We start from the raw sequence: 17,453 nt of genomic DNA on the forward strand, positions 1-17,453 counted from the left end.
TTAGAGTTAAAGTTTAATAAGTCACTTGGGGTTTTCATTCGAGTCGAACTTAAAGACAAGCCGCTTGAAGTGACTCAGCGGTAGAACATTTGCTTTTTATGCCCAAGGTTCAAGAACTGGCAGCATCTCCAGGCAGGGCTGGGAAAGACTCCTGTCTGAAGCCTCGGTGAGCTGCTGCCAGTCAGTGTAGATGATACTGAGCTAGACGGACCAATGGTCTGACTCAATCAGTCTGGCTCATGGCAAGACTCAATAAGTGTCTGACTCTGATTGTAAACTGCCCACAGACGGATGTCTACAAGGAGAGAGACAGAGGCAGCTTCCTACATTCTTTTATAACAATATCCAAAACTTACCTGAAGTCTTTTAGCTCTTGCCTTGCACTGGTTTCTTCCCTCTTACTCTCTGCGCTGTCCACGCTGGCTGTTTGCTGCAGACTGCGCGTGACCGGGCCTCCCACCCTCTCTCTCGACTTCATGCTGAACCTGTCCACTTTTTTCTTGTTTGCCGTGGTGGATTTGCTGGCCAAAGCGACTTTGTTTCGCTGTATCCTGACATGCAGCTTGCGGGATGCTTTACTCGAGAGTCCGAGGGAATTGTTCTTGCTGACCCCCGCTTTGGCTTTTTTGCCCTCTGTTGGAGTCATTTTGGCCACTCGCACCGGGCTGGCATTCCTGGCTGCTGATGACACGCTCGGCTTTTTTGACCGAATCGGTGGGACAAACTTGACATTTTGCTTCAATTTGAAGGATGCTGACGGCAGCTGGATTGGCATGGGGCCTGAGCTCCGAGCTCGGGTCTTGCCCAGATGAGCCTGCATGCTTTGCATCTTGATCTCTGCATCTGCTGTTCGCCGGCGCTGGTTACTGGTTTTATCACTGCTCGATGAAGTCCCACTTTTCTTTTTAGCATTTTTTTTAGAGGGAGGGGATACAGGTTTTTTGGGGCAGCTGTAGGAAGCATGCTTGTTCAAGCTCCCAATATACGTGAATTCTCTGTTGCAATAGGGGCAGATGTGAGAGCTGGGCTCCATGGTGCCATTTCTCAACTCCGCCTTCTGCTGAGATTTCTTCTTGTGCAAGATGGCTTTCTGGACAAGTTGGTTTTTCTTCTTCAAGGCGCTGATTTTTAGTTTGTTCGAGGACATCCGACTCATCTCAACACTGAAACTGAGTCGCTTGGGCTGGCCCATGCGTCTGAAAGTATTGCTCGCTGGGCCAGGAAGGACGACACCATTTTTAGGGTGGATGGTCTGCTTTAATGGCACCGGATTCTTTTTCGGCGTATACCGTTTCTTGTCACTGGCAGACGCGCAAGCCAGGATGTGTTTGTGCAATTCAGGCATGTTGTCCACACTCTTCCCACACTTAGTGCACCGAATGGCAGTGGTGAAAGTTTGTGGAATATTGTGAGTAGTGAAATTTGTGGCAGTAACTCCAATGCCATTAGGATTACGGTGGTGATACTGGAATGGAGGGGGTTTAAAACTTGGGTAGTGCTGATTGAGGCCCATACGGACATCTGGATCTTTTGACTTGACTCCAGAAGCCATTATTTTGATGGTTGTATAAAGTTCTTCAGAAGAGTCATTGAGCTCTTCATCTTCCTCTTCTTCCTTAGATGGTTCTGAGGAATCTTCCGGTAGGATTTGCATGTGCTCAGTGTTGGCCTTACTGGGATCTGTGAAGTTCTGTGGTCGCAGTGTTCCACTTTCAAACTCATGGTGCGAGCACTCTTTGTTGGGGTGGAGATCTCGCTGATGTTGCTGCAAGTTGCATAAGAAGGCAAATTCTTTCTTGCAGATGGAACACACAAAGATGTTTCCAACTCCATGGAGCAAAAACCGATGTTCTGACAAGTCTGTTTTTTCTCTAAAGAGTTGTACACAAAATTCACATTTGAAGGGCCACTCTTCAGCATGAATAGATGAATGTTTGGTTAGATCTTTAATTGAAAGAAAAGGTGACTCACAGACATTGCACACAAAGTTCTTGTTAAAAGTCTCCTTAACAATATCTGCTTCACTTGAACTGTGTGGGTCTTCCCTTAACTTTTGATGCTCATTTTCCAGTTCTTCCTGTTTAAAAGACATTATGGGGACAGAGTTTTCTAGGTTATCGCCAGGGGAAAGAACAGAAGAAACTACTGAGAGAGGAGGAGGGGAAGGAGATGAAGATGACGATGAAGAGGAGGAGGAAGAAAAAGATGACGAAGAGGATGAAGAGGATGATGATGATAGGTTGGGAGGACCAGGTGAAGAACAATTAAGAGGTTCTATGGAAGGAACTGGAGATGCTGAAACTGTAGGGGAGAGAATGGGGAGAGGGGATTGAGCAGTAGTATTTGACAGGGGAGAGGGGCATGAACTGTGAGTGACACTGACAGGTTCTTCTGGAAGTGGCAAAGGAACAGTAGGAAGGAGAGGTGGTGGTGGTGTGGGGACCTTTAACATTGGAGGACAGTGGGGTGGGGAAGGAGAGTTTGTCGGAGTCAGGAGAGGAGGAAGCGGACATGAAGATACAGTAGATGATGTAGGTAAAGCTGTCTCAGCAGAAGGGCTCGGGGGATCTGACTTGACAGCTGGCACAGGAAGACCAGCATCTGGTTCAGACTCTGGATGTGCTTCTGCTAATTTGCACACACTCAGGCTTTGATTTGTTTCACCTGCCGAGTCTTCTGCTGTTGAATCAGTCCCATTATATTCATTCAGCAGAACTTTTTGTAACATGGATGTGGTTGGCTTCTTCTTGACACTACTGCATGTTGCTTGTGCCAAGTTAGTTTCCTTGGTTTCAGCATCACTGCTAGGTTTTTTATGTATGCTTAGATCCAACACTGATTCCCAAGGAACCTGGGTCCTATTTTTGTAATTTGACCTTTGTTTCACACTACTGGATAAGTCCAAAGGCTGCTGGTTGCATACGTTACCAAATGGAGGAGTTGGGGTCCAGTCCTTTGATACTTTATACTCTTCTAAGCAAAGAGTGCTCGTGGTCTCTTTTTCTTCTCTCCCAGACAAACTCCATACAGGTGAATTGCTATGACTTTCTAGTTTGGGAATTTTTGAGCCTAGAACTGAATCGTTCCAAATGGGTTTCCCTTCACCCACTTTACCAAAATCTCGAAGAGCTGGACTGTGCTGCGGCGAACTTGGAGGAGAGCTGGTTCTCCTTTTGAACCTGCTGGAGGCTGCAGGCAGAAGTGGTGAAGATGCACCTGGAGGTCCCAGTTTGGGGATTTCAGTTGATGATGATGGGGACGGTGGGATGACTTTGTTACTGTCCTGTGTCTGGAGAAGTTGCTTCAGCTTTGATGATAGGTAAACATTTTTCTCTTTGGGGAAAGGCAAACTCTCTGCTGTTGATATGGTAAGCGGAATAGTCAAGGAGCACAATGATGTTATTGGTTCTGGATCTATTTCAGTTTTTATCTTAGGTAGAAGAGGAGGACTTGCTGTCCTCCTCTTTTTAGATTCACTATTTCCATTGGCTGGAGAATCTTTAGATACATCTAACAGGTGTGGTTGTGTCGCCTTTAAGTTTTGGGATATTTCCACCGTCACAGGACTAATTAAACAGTTTATTCCATAGAGTTCTGCTGAGTTGGATTCTACCTCAATCACCTCGCAATTGCTCGTGGTACTGTTGGATTGAATCTTGCCATCAATGTAGTAGTTGAGGTTTTCAGATATGTTACTGGAAACATCCATAATGTACACGTCATCAGCTTCACCCTCCTCCTCTAGGTCTGTGCTTGCTACATAGTCATTGGGGGCTTGTGGGGTTTGCTCTGCCTGAAGTTGGGGCTCCTCAGGTTTTCTTCTAACCCCTTTGGGGATGAGATGACGTTCATGAACCCTTCGCTGGTGCCTGCGCATATTGGTATGGGTGCCAAAGACCTTCTTGCAGTACTTGCATGGATGCAATTCCTTGGGTTCCTTGCTATCTTCCACAAGAACAGGATCCGACATGTCTGGAGAAACTTTCTCAGTCTCCGTGGCTGTCAACTCTTGCTTGGTGTTGGTTTCATCTCTAACACCCTCCTCGACACCTGCTTGGTTATTGGAGCCACTGTGGGACAGCTGGGCAGAAGCTAACATCAAGAACGGTTTCCGCTTTGGCCCAGCCTCATGCCGCCGCTCATGCCTTCGCCGGTTGATCTGTGTGCCAAAGGCTTTGCCACAGTAGCGGCATTTAAAAGCATGACTGACGGCTGAAATGTGTATATGCATGTGGCGCTCGAGTCCCTGTTTCGTGGTAAACTTCCTTTCACAGTGTTGACAGGGAAACATGAACGCATCCCGGATACTGCCATCCTGGATACTGCCATCCTCTCTTACTTTAGGGAATTTTGCCACAGGCTTTTTCTTGGGGGAGCTTTCTGGAGAGTCTTCAGATACACTGCTCTGCTCCTCCACATACTCCAGCTTGGCTTCACACACGGACATGGGCTCCATCTCAGGGCTTCCTTTAGGCAAGCTAAGATCTTCCTCCTCTTCCTCCTCCTCCTCCACCACATCCTCCTCAGGATCTTCCCCATCCTCCTCAATCTCTTCCTCTTCCTCTTCTTCTTCTTCTTCCTCCTCCTCCTCCTCCTCCAATGCTTTTGATTCATACATTATTGCTTCTGATTTGTCTCCAGATATTGTATGTGGCTCACTGACAGGACTGGAGACTACCAGGTTTGGAAGTGTGTCTTGATTTACCATCTCTTGGATAACAGCTGTCTGTTCCAATGACAGCACGGCTGAAGCGGAGGGAGCTTCTTCCTCCTGCTTCTGGTCTGATAAAGAGAGGAAGAGAACAAATTAAACAGTCCAAACATCTTCTTTCCCACCTTAGAGACGGCTACTATTAAGAATATTTATATATCACTTTTCAAGCAAAAGCTGTTCTCAAAGCGGCTAACACAGCAAAAGGAATGAGAAGATGCTTCCTCATCCCAAAGGGGCTTGGGTCTGCAAATAGCCAGACACCAGCAAACGGCCACTGGGAGAGACGCTATGCTAGGTTGCTACTTCTCTGCTAAATATGAGAGAGCCAACACTTTAAAAGGTGCATTTGCAAGCCATAGCATTATGGTTACTTTGTAATGTTAAAATGAAATGCTGACAGGGAAAACATTTCATTTTGGGAAAACGCCCCTCTCCTGTGGCAGCAGTCAATTTCAACTCTGGTTCTAAAACAGGGCTTGTTGGGACCTTTGAGTAGGATTTAAACACAAACACGTGCATACCTTCCTTAGGATCCCTCATATCGGCAGGAGTGAAATCTAAAACAGTCTTCTGAGTTTTGTCTATTGCTTTCTTTCCTTTGTTCTTCGCCTCCTGGTATTTTTTCTTCCCTGAAAAAAAAAGGGGGGGGGACAGAATTTGTTTTTAATAGTCACCATTGTCTTCAAAATCACAGCTTCAAGCAGTACATCCTGGTGGGAAAGGAAGGATACATTTTTAAACTATACATTTAGGGCACAACACTGCCATGGGCAGGGCATGTAGGTCGCCCAGTGGAAATCTGACCGTTCTAATGAACTGCTAGGACCCACCCAGCCCAGCCCCAAGGAAACTGGGGAAATCAGCATCCCTGAGATCCAACAGCTGCTAGCTTCTCCTGCAGTTGACTTATTTATGTCTTGTTTATTTTTCTATGTAAACTGCTTTGAGAATTTTGTTCAAGAGCAGTATATAAATATTCGTTAAACAACAGCAGCAGAAGCGGCAGCAAACCAATAAAGCAAACAGCAGGTGGAGCAGATCCTTCAGTAATGTGTCCCAGCGTCATTGTGTACGGAGACAGTGTGAGTGGGAAAGGGCAGCAATCCCTGGAGTGAGAACTGGGAGTTTACAAGAGGCCTGGACAAATTCTCTTCACTAGGAGTCAGCCCCAAAATCTTTCCTTCACCCTTCATTTTTAATGTCATATCCAGTTGGAGTTTAGTCCCCGAGTTCCCACCACAATATGCAATAGTAATAGGAGAGGAGAGCTGGTCTTGTGGGAGCACGCATGACTTGTCCCCTTAGCTAAGCAGGGTCCACCCTGATTGCATATGAATGGGAGACTACATGTGTGAGCACTGGAAGATCTTCCCCTTAGCGGACAATGCTGCTCTGGGAAGAGCATCTAGGTTCCAAGTTCCCTCCCTGGTAGCATCTCCAAGATAGGGCTGGGAGAGAGACTCCTGCCTGCAACCTTGGAGAAGCCACTGCCAGCCTGTGAAGACAATACTGAGCTAGATAGACCTTGGTCTGACTCAGCATATGGCAGCTTCCTGTGTTCCTAAAAGCCAGACTGCCTTTTTCTCCACTCCACAGGTGGGGAGAGGGAGTGGCCTCCCCACCCTGCTTGATCCCCCCTCGTCCTGGTTGCACTGTCTGGCTCAGGCAGGCAACTGACTGATGTGATCGGGGGGGGGGGGAACCGTTCCCGCCGCCTTGCTTGCTTACTCTTCCTTCTAGTTTTTATTTATTTTATTTGTTCCTTCCATTTATATACTGCCCTTCCTCAAGTGGCTCAGGGCAGCTGAGTGGTGTCTATCACCTGGCGCAGGCTCCACACTTCCAGGTGCCAGGGCGAGCCTGGGAAATTTTGAACCCTGAGTGACAAACATATCCCCTTATTGTCATTTGGGAAATGCTGGCGTGACACAAAATGCCAACTTCCTAGCCCAACAGATGTGTAGGGCCAAGTTAACATACAAGCCACAATACTTTAAAAGGACCGAAATGAGTTTCCCCAATACAACAAATATTTCAAAAGGAACCCAAAACAATGTTCTCATCCAATAGAAAAACAGCAATACCTAAAAGAAGTACATGACTAGAAGTGTGAGCACTGCAAGATATTCCCCTCCTTACGGGATGGAGCGGCTCTGGGAAGAGCAAAAGGTTTCAAGTTCCCTCCCTGGCAGCATCTCCAAGATAGGGTTGAGAGAGATTCCTGCCTGCCACCTTGGAGAAGCCGCTGCCAGTCTGTGAAGATAATACTGAGCTAGATAGACCAAGGGTCTGACTCAGTATATGGCAGCTTCCTATGTAATGCTATGACCTGTAGATAGTATAGTACAGTGATTCTCAAACTTGGCTCCTCAGGTGTTATTGGACTTCAACTCCCATAATCCCTAACCAAAGGCCACTGAGGCTGGGGATTATGGGAGTTGAAGTCCAATAACATCCGAGGACCCAAGTTTGGGAATCCCTGGTATAGTACAATGTCCTTATTCGTGGTTCCATCAATCGCGATTTCGTGTATCTGTGGTTTAAAAATAGAGGGCAAACTGTGGGGGTTCACACATCCATGGTTTTTGGTGGAGAGGGAAGAAAGAGCCATTTTTGGAAGGACAGTATATAAATCGAAAAAGTAAATAAAGAAGAAAAGAAGCACTGGACTTCCTCCTCGCAGCTGGGGTTTCTCCTAGAGAGGAGAGCTGGTCTTGTGGTAGCAAGCATGACTTGCTACCCTTAAGCTCTCCCTTAAGCTAAGCAAAAGGGAGACGGGGAAAGGAGATGGAGGGAGAGAGAAAGAACACATATGTGGGAATAAGCCCATCAGCTTAGTTAGCACTAGGTTTTTTTAAGCATGCTTCTTTATTTACAATGTACTGTGATGTTACAAATGGCTGGGAAACAGCTCATTTTGTTGATAACCGACTGCTTGCATATGCTGAAGGCCACTGCTCTTCCATCATTTTTTTAGAAGGCTTTCTCCAGTTAGCTCTGCACATGCTCAAAAGCACTCTCCCCCCAAGGTTATTTTTAAGGTGACAGACTCAAAACACAGGAAGAGGGAGCAGAATCTGTACTCTGTATTTCTTGGGGGAGAAACTCTGACACCGAAGGAAAAATTCAGGGGAGGGGCTCTTTTGAGCCTTCCTCCTTCCCCTAACACCCAAGGTCACAGCAGCCACCTGCGATCTCCCCACTCCTCCGACCAGCCAAGCCAAGGGCAGAGTCCTCACCTGAGCATGCACCATCCCCTTAGCCCCACAGCTCTGCAAAACGAGATGCAAGGGTGGAAAGAGGCATAGTCACTGATCACTAGCCCCAGTGCACGCGCATTTATTATGGGGAGTGGGGCGTCAGAAGGGGAATGGTGCCCACCACTGCACCCGGCATTCTGTCTTCCTTGTAGAAACAGAAAAACTCTAGACTCAAATTATCTGCAGGCATTAATAATAATAATAATAATAATATTAATAATAACAACAACAATAATATTATTAATAATAACAACAACAATAACAACAACAACAACAGATTTCTATACTGCCCTTCCAAAAATGGCTCAAGGAGGTTTACACGTAGAAATAACAAACAAATAAGATGGCTCCCTGTCCCCAAAGGGCTCACAATCTAAAAAGCAACATAAAATAGACACCAGCAATGGTCACTGGAGGTCCTGTGCTGGGGATGGATGGGGCCAGTTACTCCCCCCTGCTAAATAAAGAGAGTCACCACGTTAAAAGGTGCCTCTGTGCCAAGTTAGCAGGGGTAATGGCGCCCAGGAGGTGTCCTTCATGCCTGCAGATAATTTGACTCTAGACTTTTTCTGTCCCTACGAAGAAGACAGACCGCCACGTGCAATGGCGGCTGGGAAATGCAGAGGCAGAGGGGTGGGGTGGGAAAAGCAACTGGAGCCAGGCAAGGACCAGAGCAACAGCCAGAGGAAGTGGCACTTTCTGGGAGGCCCAGGGAATGTGAGCAGCTCTGAGAGAGCTCTGCGCGGGGGGCCTTAGAGAGTGTGTGTGCGTGCGTGCGCAGCCGCGCACCTTAGAGGGAACGGTGCTCCAGCGGCCCCCACTCTACAGGAGATGTCGCATGAGCATCCCCTGACAGGGAGAAAAGCCAGGGCTAAAGGAGAAACCCCCACTGCGGGGAGAGAGGCCAGTGCTGGAACCTCACCACCAGATTTGCATTGACTTAAAACCTCCTGACATCTGTGGTTTCATTATCCTCTGGGGCGGGCCAAGAACCTAACCTGCATGGATAACAAGGTCCACCTGTATATTAACACAATTTAACAGAATACTTAGCTAAGATAGAGATGTAACAGCAAACATAAAAGGTAAAATGTGCCGTCGAGTCGGTGCCGACTCCTGGTGACCACAGAGCCCCGTGGTTGTCTTTGGTGGCATACAGGAAGGGTTGGCCACTGCCATCTTGTTGTTGTTTTTAAAAGTATTTTAACTGGTTTTAGTTGTAATCACCAAATAGTTGTAATCACCATAGTTGTGTTTGAATTGTGGGTTTTATGTCTTTTTAAAAAGTTGTTGTACATCGCCCAGAGCCTATGGATGGGGCAGTTTAAACACGTAATAAATAAATAAATAATAAATAATCTCCCGCGCAGTATGAGATGATGCCTTTCAGCATCTTCCTATATTGCTGCTGCCCAATATAAGGCGTTTCCCATAGTCTGGGAAACATACATAGAAAACAATAAATAATCACGTCAATCAAAACCAGAGCACAAGTGATTCCTATGTGGTATGAACTAAAAATGTCCTTCCTGACTTGGGTCTTCAAAGCAAAGAGCAATGGGAAAGGAGTCCCACACTTGCCATCCAGTCTTTCACAAGAGTCCTTCTGAAGTCCCAAATGTCCAGATTAGCAAATGGGTCATCCAATAGACTTTTCTTGTATGACCAAGATTCAACCAAGAATCATGCAAGGAGATAGAGAAATGCACCACTTTCCTCTTAGGTATTGGTGTTTTTCTACCATTGTTTTGTGTTCTTTTTGAAATATCTGTAATATTGGGCCTATTTAAAGCTAGGGCACTCAAATGTTCTCCATTTCTCCACTGCAGTCAATGGGCACAATGAGATCTTGTACCATGCACCACTTCTCTCTGACCTGAGCCGGTGGCCCTTGTTATTCACAGGGATTCCATTCTGGCCTACAACCGTGGATAACAAAACCTTATGTCAATGGGAATTGGGGAGTTAGGTGTCAGATCCCAGGAAAATGACCACAAAAATCACCGATAAGACAGGGTAAAAGCCGAAATACGGATAGAACACAGCGTGGTACACTGGCCGCCTCAGCTCTCCCACTCTCCAGCAATGACCCCCAGCTTCTCCAGTAATGTGTAATCATGACGTTTTCTCACCCCACTGTGGAAGCCCAACACTTAGCAACACAAGCCCCTTGCCTGATTGGTTGGTAGGTTGGCCAAAGAGGCAACACAAAATTAAATCCAATTCAAGTAAACACACACAGACAAGTGTGTGAGAATCAAAGAGTAACAGGAGAATCAATTTTCAATGGCTAATTAAAGTCAACGTTTAAATTGAATTTTAATTGCAATTTAAATTAAGCATAGTACTGTGTTTTTCAATGCACTGACAATAAAATTTCATTAAAATTAAATTTATAAAAATGATAGTTTGCATCTTACGAAGGCAGCACAAGGCTGCAAGAGGCTCCAGAAAAGGACTCCAAGAAGCCTCCAAAAGCTCCAGGAGCAATGGTTCCCCGTAAAGATACCAAAGGCTGTCAAATGCTACCAAAAATGGCTTTTAGGAGCACCAAAAACTCTAAACATGCAGACCAGAGCAGACTGTTCTCCTCCAGACGCCTCTCACAACCCATGAGCACATACAAGAGCTTCGGCATAACTGTGCTGCCGAAACCGCGTACCGCAGATAACAAAGTCAGGTAAACATTGCCCAACCTCAGATATGCGGAACCGCGAGTGCCAAAACCGTAGATAATGAGGGCTACATGTAATCCTCAATATCCTAACACATCCCCCTTCCACCTGCTGTTTGTTTTGCAAAATTTAGAATTGTGAGCACACCCAACCCCCATTAGAAGAAAATAAAAACGCTTTACACAATAAAACAGGAGAGAAAGAGAATGCAGGAAACTGTAGAGAAAGAACGAACAGAACAGGCTGTTCTGGATTTCTGATGAAGCTGACAAACACACATGCAATGTACAAGGAACCTGGCTGCAAACAGATATTGTCCATTTTCTGGGAGCTCCCACAAATATTGTGCAGGTGGTTCTGAACTGCCCACGCCGCCGTGAGTGCCTTCAGCTTTTCTTTGGTACACTCTTTTCCTAGATCTTATAAAAAGTAATAGATGCATGTATCTGATAACCTAATACAAAATAAACCCCACACCCTCCCTCCTGCCCAACAACTGTTTCCAACTTTATGTATACAGGAAAACCTTGAAAGTCGCGGGGGTCCTGTTTTGCTCTACAACCACGAAAACGCAATCCACAAATATCGATCCACTGGGGCCATGGGGATGGGGAGTTAGGTTCCCAGAGGTGGCAGCAGCACCTTTGGAAACCACCGCTCCTTCTCTCTCCCTACCTGCTTCCCAAATGACAGCGCCAGTCCCTTTTAAAACTGTGGAGATGGTCCACCACAATGGTCGCCTCCACAGCCATTCCTGTCCCGCAGATACACAAGTTCCACGGGTCCCGCCTCCCACGTATACCGAGGTCGGGTGCCTATCCCCCAACCGTGGACATGCGAAACCAGAAATGTGGAACCTGCGGATGAAGAGGTTTGCCTGTATGCACTTTACAGAGTATTCATCACCAAATAAAAACGTGTTTCAATCTTTCTGGCTTGTCCAAGTGTTTTTTTTCTTCTGATCTACATAATTCATATAGGGCAACTATCTTCCTAAGAAATATTTTTTGTATGACTTGTGTAACACTGATCTAATTCACAGGGAAATGTCGTCTTGCACAAAAATTGTCCATGTTTTATTGAACCATGACACAAGTGCTTCTATCTTTCCAGTGACACCTTTGATTGCTGCCAAGAGCAATCCTCAAACAAACCTTTAATAATTTGTGAAAGCGAGTTTTTGATGATGTGGGGTTTTGAACCATTGTCAAAGGTTCCAAAATTACCTAGGTGCACCACAGTTAGCGCTCTAACTCCAGTTTCCCCGAGTGTCCTGCAGTTTACTAGTGTGCTGCAGAACCCTGTCTGGTGTGCTGCCACCAGGGGCCACCAGCTGTGCACAGTGATGCATCTGGTGGGATTGCCCCTTCCTTGCCCTATATGAAGAAGGGTGGTCCTGCCCAGTACAGAAGGGAGAGGAGATGGCTCTGAACCCGGGGAGTTTAAACTCTCCCCCAGCACTTGGAGCAGGCGTCGTTTCCTTCTGCATCTGTTGGGACCATCCCTTCCCGGTGGCAGAAGGGATGGTCCCACAAGGGGAAGTCAAGCAGTTAAGAGCTGCCAGATACTGAGCTGCCTGTTAAGTGGGGTGTGTGTGTGTGTGGGCCTGCACTATTTGTGGAGGAGCAAGCAAGCAAACATAAAAAATTCTGGTGGCGGCAGCTTTGCTGCTGCCTAAAGAAAAAAGAGAGAGAGAAGGGGACAGAGTCCCCTCCCCTCTTAAAGGTAAATGTGCCCCCGGATGAAAAAGGATGGGAAACACTGCTCTGACAGTACTTCACAGGCACAGCTGGGCTGTGAGCGCTCATCTCACCTCAGAGAGAACAGGAAAGGATCATCAGGCTTGTGGATCACCTCTTAAAGTGCCTGTTCTCCTTTTCAAGGAAGCAATCTCCAGGCCACAGCTTAAGGGGGCGGAGGGGAAAGTGCAAGCCTCTTTCCCTGGTTGAGTGGGAGAGCAGACCACCCTCCCTCTCACATAACACAAACAACCAATAGTACTTCCCATACACACACACAAACACACACACAAAACACACAACCCACATGAGATGCTACCTTTCCGCCCCCCTGCTGCCACTACAGCCTGTTCGGTTCCGCAGCAGCAAGTCCAGGTCCTTCTTTCCTCCTCCTCCTCCTGCTGAAGTTCGCTGCCATCCCCAGAACAAGGATGTTCGGAAGAGGCTGGTGGCCACTTCACTCAGACAAGGGAGGACCTGAAGGGTTCGATCTGCACACTGACCACTGATTAAAATGGCAACTTTGCAGGTCATCTTGAGGGGCTCTGATCTAGGTGCTGCTGCCTACAAGGGTACGACAGGCAGCACAAGGGAGGGAGTATTTTCAGTAGGGGCCTCTCTCCTGTGGAATGTCCTCCCAGGAGAGGCCCACCTGGCAACCTCCTTAGATATCTTTAGGCACCAGACTAAAATTTCTTGTTCCGTTGGGCATTTGGTCTGTAATTCTGCTGCTTATCTTGGTTTTACTGGCTGTTTTATTGTTTTTAGGGTGTGTGCGTGTGTACACACAGGAGAACCTCGCTATTCATGTAACTGCTATTTGCGGTTCTGCGTATCCGCGGGTTAACAGACACCTTCTTCCAGTATCCGTGGTTACTAATTTTATTTTATTGTATTGTTACATTTATATACCGCCTTTCATTAAAAACAATCTCAAGGCGGTTTACACAAGTTAAAACCCACATATCCACGGTTCCTAGAGGGCCAGATGTGACCATGGAGGTCACTTCTGGCTGCCATTTTGTCCTGAGGAGAGAGGAGGAGCCATTTTGTGGCTCATTTCCTGAAGAAGAAGAAACACCCAGACTTTCCCCTGCAATTTGGGGGGCCATTTTACCCTTTGGGGTGCATGTCTGGGCATATGAGGGACCCACAGCAAATACCACAGTAAGTGTGGGGCAGTTTGGGGCTTTTTCCAATTTCCCCCTCCACTCTGGAACCTAACCCCGCTTTCCATAGAGCCCTAATGCCTCATTACTCGTGGTTCCTTTAGGTTGACTCAGCCTTCCATCCTTCCGAGGTCGGTAAAATGAGTACCCAGAATGTTGGGGGGCAATATGCTAAATCATTGTAAACCGCTTAGAGAGCTTCCAGCTATAGAGCGATATATAAATGTAAGTGCTATTGCTATTGCTATTTACTCGCAGTAGTAAGCGAGGAATAGAACCCCAAACCCCTGTGAGTAACGAGGTTCTCCTGTATTTTTGTTTCGTATACTTCCCAACTGACGAATGCCCTCAGGGGCCAGGGCAGTTGAAAAAAAAAACCCACAACAAATTTTAAAATCAGATCTAAAACAATAATACAAATTTAAAAACGAACAAGCTTTTTAGCCTCCTAACTTTGAGCTGGCATGCAGGACAACTGACCTGTCAAATCTTGCCCATTAGTACTTGACTGCAGACTAAATATCCCACTGTGAATGTCACCACTTCCTTTTTTCATTTCATTATCGTGCCACAGATTAGTGCTAGTGAGGGCAGCTTGGCCCCTAGAATAGGGAGATCTCCTCCTCCTCCTCCTCCTCCTTGTCATCTGCTACAACTGCAGGCATCACCAAACAGAAAATGCAAACGTCAGTGGCAAAGGTCATTGCCTAGAACTGCCTATGACTAGAGAAGTTAAAATTCTGGAAAATTTAAAGCCATAGAAAAATATGCACACCCCTTTCAGAATATATATATATGGAAATTTTTGGCAAAAATGGAAATATATACAACGTGTTAAAAGCAAGCTTTACAGATCTAAAGTTACTGTTTCTTTAGGAATAAATGTATGTATACAATAATGTGTGTTGCTCATGATATTGGTCATGCTTGTAATATTACATTTAGAAGTAGAGTTCATTCAGACAATAAGTAAAAAAATTACTAACTGAAATTACTTTTTATTTTTGTTTTGTAACAAATAGACTACAAGCTGCTAAATTCCATCATCTCTTAGTTTTTGCCAGAAGAAGGCAAAAAGTTAAAGTTGGCAATAGAATACACTATCAACATTACAGTAAAACAAAGAAAGGTATTATATATTTTGGATTTAGTCTCCCCCTGTGTCAGGCAAATATAGAAAATTCTTATTTTCAGAAAAAGAGGAAACCCCACCCCACCCCAATATTTATTGAATATTATTTTTTGCCATGCAAAACTTTGTCTAATCATTTTCTGAGCTATCACTATCAATAGTTTCTGCATCTTCTGATCCTTCATTTCTATCATCTTCATGGACTTCTGAAAACTGAAGGGGGTTGCCTGCAGTGTTCCCTCTAAGGCAGGCATCCCCAAACTGCGGCCATCCAGATGTTGCTACAACTCCCAGCATCCCTAGACACAATTTTTTGTGGCTGGGTATGCTGGAAACTGTAGTTCAGCAACATCTGGAGGGCCGCAGTTTGGGGATGCCTGCTCTAAGGTGTGTGCACGTGCATGCGCTCACAAGGTTTTTTAATGTCCACTCAGTTAATTTTAGATCCCGCTCAGGTTGAATCAGGAAGGCCCCCTTCTGAATGCATGTGCGGATACATTGCCTTGATCCTGCCGCCCAGAACAAAACTCATTCCGCACACAGATGAAAAAAGTTAGAGAGAATACACTGGTTGCCTGAGACAAGCTTCTTTACCTTTTCACAAGTTAGTTTATAAGTCTTGATCTGGCTTTGAGTATTTCCAAACACACACAAAATTTCTTTCACATACTACAGAAAATGGAGGAATCTGAAGCAAGCAAAATGCCAGGGAGAGTAAAAGGCCAGAACACCCTTTTCTAAACATCTTATTCATCATTCCAAAAGAAAATATTTCATAATCCACCCCCACCCAATTTTTTGGTAACAAAGTGGGGTGGGGGGAGGTCCCAGAAAAAACCATTCCCCCATGTATCTCCCCGCTGTCAAGTGGTTACAAATTACAAACTTTATAAAGCTAATTTCATGGTTTCACAACAATCAATTTATTTTTGTAAGTAACATATTGATGATTCAAGTATCTTTTTTAAAAAATAAATAAATAAAGTTAAGACTTTTAGAATACGTTACTATTATACTGGTCTGGCAGCCAGCAAAAAACTTAACTCTCTGGCACTGTATAGTGCAGAAGAGAAGGCCTTACGGGAGCAGGGAAGAAAAAGCATGTCCTTTCCCCTCTCCCCCAGGCCTGAACACCACCAAAAGGTTCCTGTTCCAGGCCAGCTGGCTTCAGACCTGGACAGCAGAACTCCTCTTCAGGACCGGAGATACGACACTGTAACATTTTGATGAGGTCCCCCCCCTTATAATTATCCCTATGGAAGTTGGAACACGGAGATAAATTAGGTAGACTAGGCAAATCTATATAACTGCATTGCAGGGATTAACCAAAAGGCACATTTGGAGATCATGGGGTTTGTTTCATTTGAGAAATCACTCCCACCTTAAGAGTTAAGAATCTTCAACTGCACAGTAAGGACTCGGAGCTGTCCCAGAAATTAAAGGCGAGCCTCAGAGTGAAACTTCCACCACGCTCAGGTACAGGCTCAAGGTAACATGTATACATCAGGGATATTGTTGTCGGTCCATACTGGTTCCTTCTCTATTTCCCATTAATGCAAGACTACATTATTGCTTCTCAGCACAGGGGAGGGTCACCAGGCTACTCCCCTAGTCTGTTTTATTGTATTGGCCCCAGGAACACTCCTGCAGGCAGAGTAGCCTTCTCCCCAACTTGTGCCTCTGAACTGCTTTTCTAGTATTTTTCTTTCATCCTTATTAGCCTCATGAGCATCGGTGTAAGAACACCTGGGATGACAGACTCACTGAAAGAGCTCCGAATTTCAGACACTCCATCTGGAATGAGGCCTTCATGACCTTAGCATGGAATTACTCGGGAAGAGGCAATTCGGCTGGCAGCTGCTCACGCTTACTAAAAACAGCCAGGATGACAAGTTGAGTGTGAATGTAATTTTAGATCCACTGGATCAGTGTCCAGAAGCGAGTCTGAAGCTTTCTTGTGTCCTTCGCTTTAGTGTTTTCCGCCACTCTCCCATACGGCTTGTGCCAACAAACATTCTTGCTCATGCAGAAGCAACTTTGAAGCCTGCCAAACACCCTTTTTCCCCAGGCAGAATTTGCCGAGAAGATTGGTATTTTGCCCTTTTGCACACTGCATGGCTGGAGACTCTGAAATGCCACCACAGGTCTCCAAATGCTGCACTCTGAAAGCGCCAAGCTGGCAACCAGGTTCAATTATGCAAGCCAGGACACACACACAAAAAAACAAAAACCCTACATTATTTGGCTTATATTTAAATCGTGGATTACTTTCATGTTACTTTTTGGGAAAGATGAGAGGAAGTGTGTTGGGGCTTGCAGGATACTGGAAAAGGAGGCTAGGTCCAAGGCCAAGAACGATAGAAGAGGGATAATAAGCTATGCTGAATGAATCCCAATCCAGGCCTTTCGAAAGCTGTGCTAAGACCTCTCCTACTTCCTGTAAGTGTACAGGAGGACCTCAGTACTCATGGGGGTTCCATTCCCGGCTGCAGTCATGGATATGGAAGGAAACTGCAAATATTGAGGCATTAAAGTCAATGGGGTTGCAGGGGTTAGGTTCCCAGTCGGCCAGAAATTGCTCAAATCAGCCAAATTTGGGGGGGAGACCCCCTTACCATGTTTTGCTGCTCCCCCCAGTCGTGCTGTGCCCCCAAATGAGCCAAAAATAACTTTTTTTTGGTTTTTGTCTTTTCCCCTGATCGCAGATCCACAGAGAATCCATGGATAATGAGGTTTCTCTGCAATGAATAATAATAAAAAATTG

At 45.7% G+C, this 17,453-nt stretch overlaps 1 protein-coding gene across 10 annotated transcripts in view; it reads right to left on the reverse strand.

Moving 5' to 3' along the window:
- PRDM2 (PR/SET domain 2) overlaps positions 1-17,453 on the reverse strand; it is an 83,254-nt gene that overhangs the window by 4,300 nt on the left and 61,501 nt on the right. For 9 of the 10 annotated variants that reach the window (XM_053280887.1, XM_053280885.1, XM_053280889.1 and 6 more), the window contains 2 exons: positions 5,236-5,343; positions 357-4,782 (listed from right to left, as the gene is read on the reverse strand). In XM_053280887.1, the coding sequence (XP_053136862.1) occupies positions 357-4,782; positions 5,236-5,343 (4,534 nt within the window). Of the gene's footprint in view, positions 1-356; positions 4,783-5,235; positions 5,344-14,037; positions 14,118-17,453 lie in introns of those variants that run through there. The other variant, XM_053280894.1, reaches the window with a different exon arrangement.

Source organism: Hemicordylus capensis, chromosome 16 (genome assembly GCF_027244095.1).
Source record: "Hemicordylus capensis ecotype Gifberg chromosome 16, rHemCap1.1.pri, whole genome shotgun sequence".
NCBI classification, from domain to species: domain Eukaryota; kingdom Metazoa; phylum Chordata; class Lepidosauria; order Squamata; family Cordylidae; genus Hemicordylus; species Hemicordylus capensis.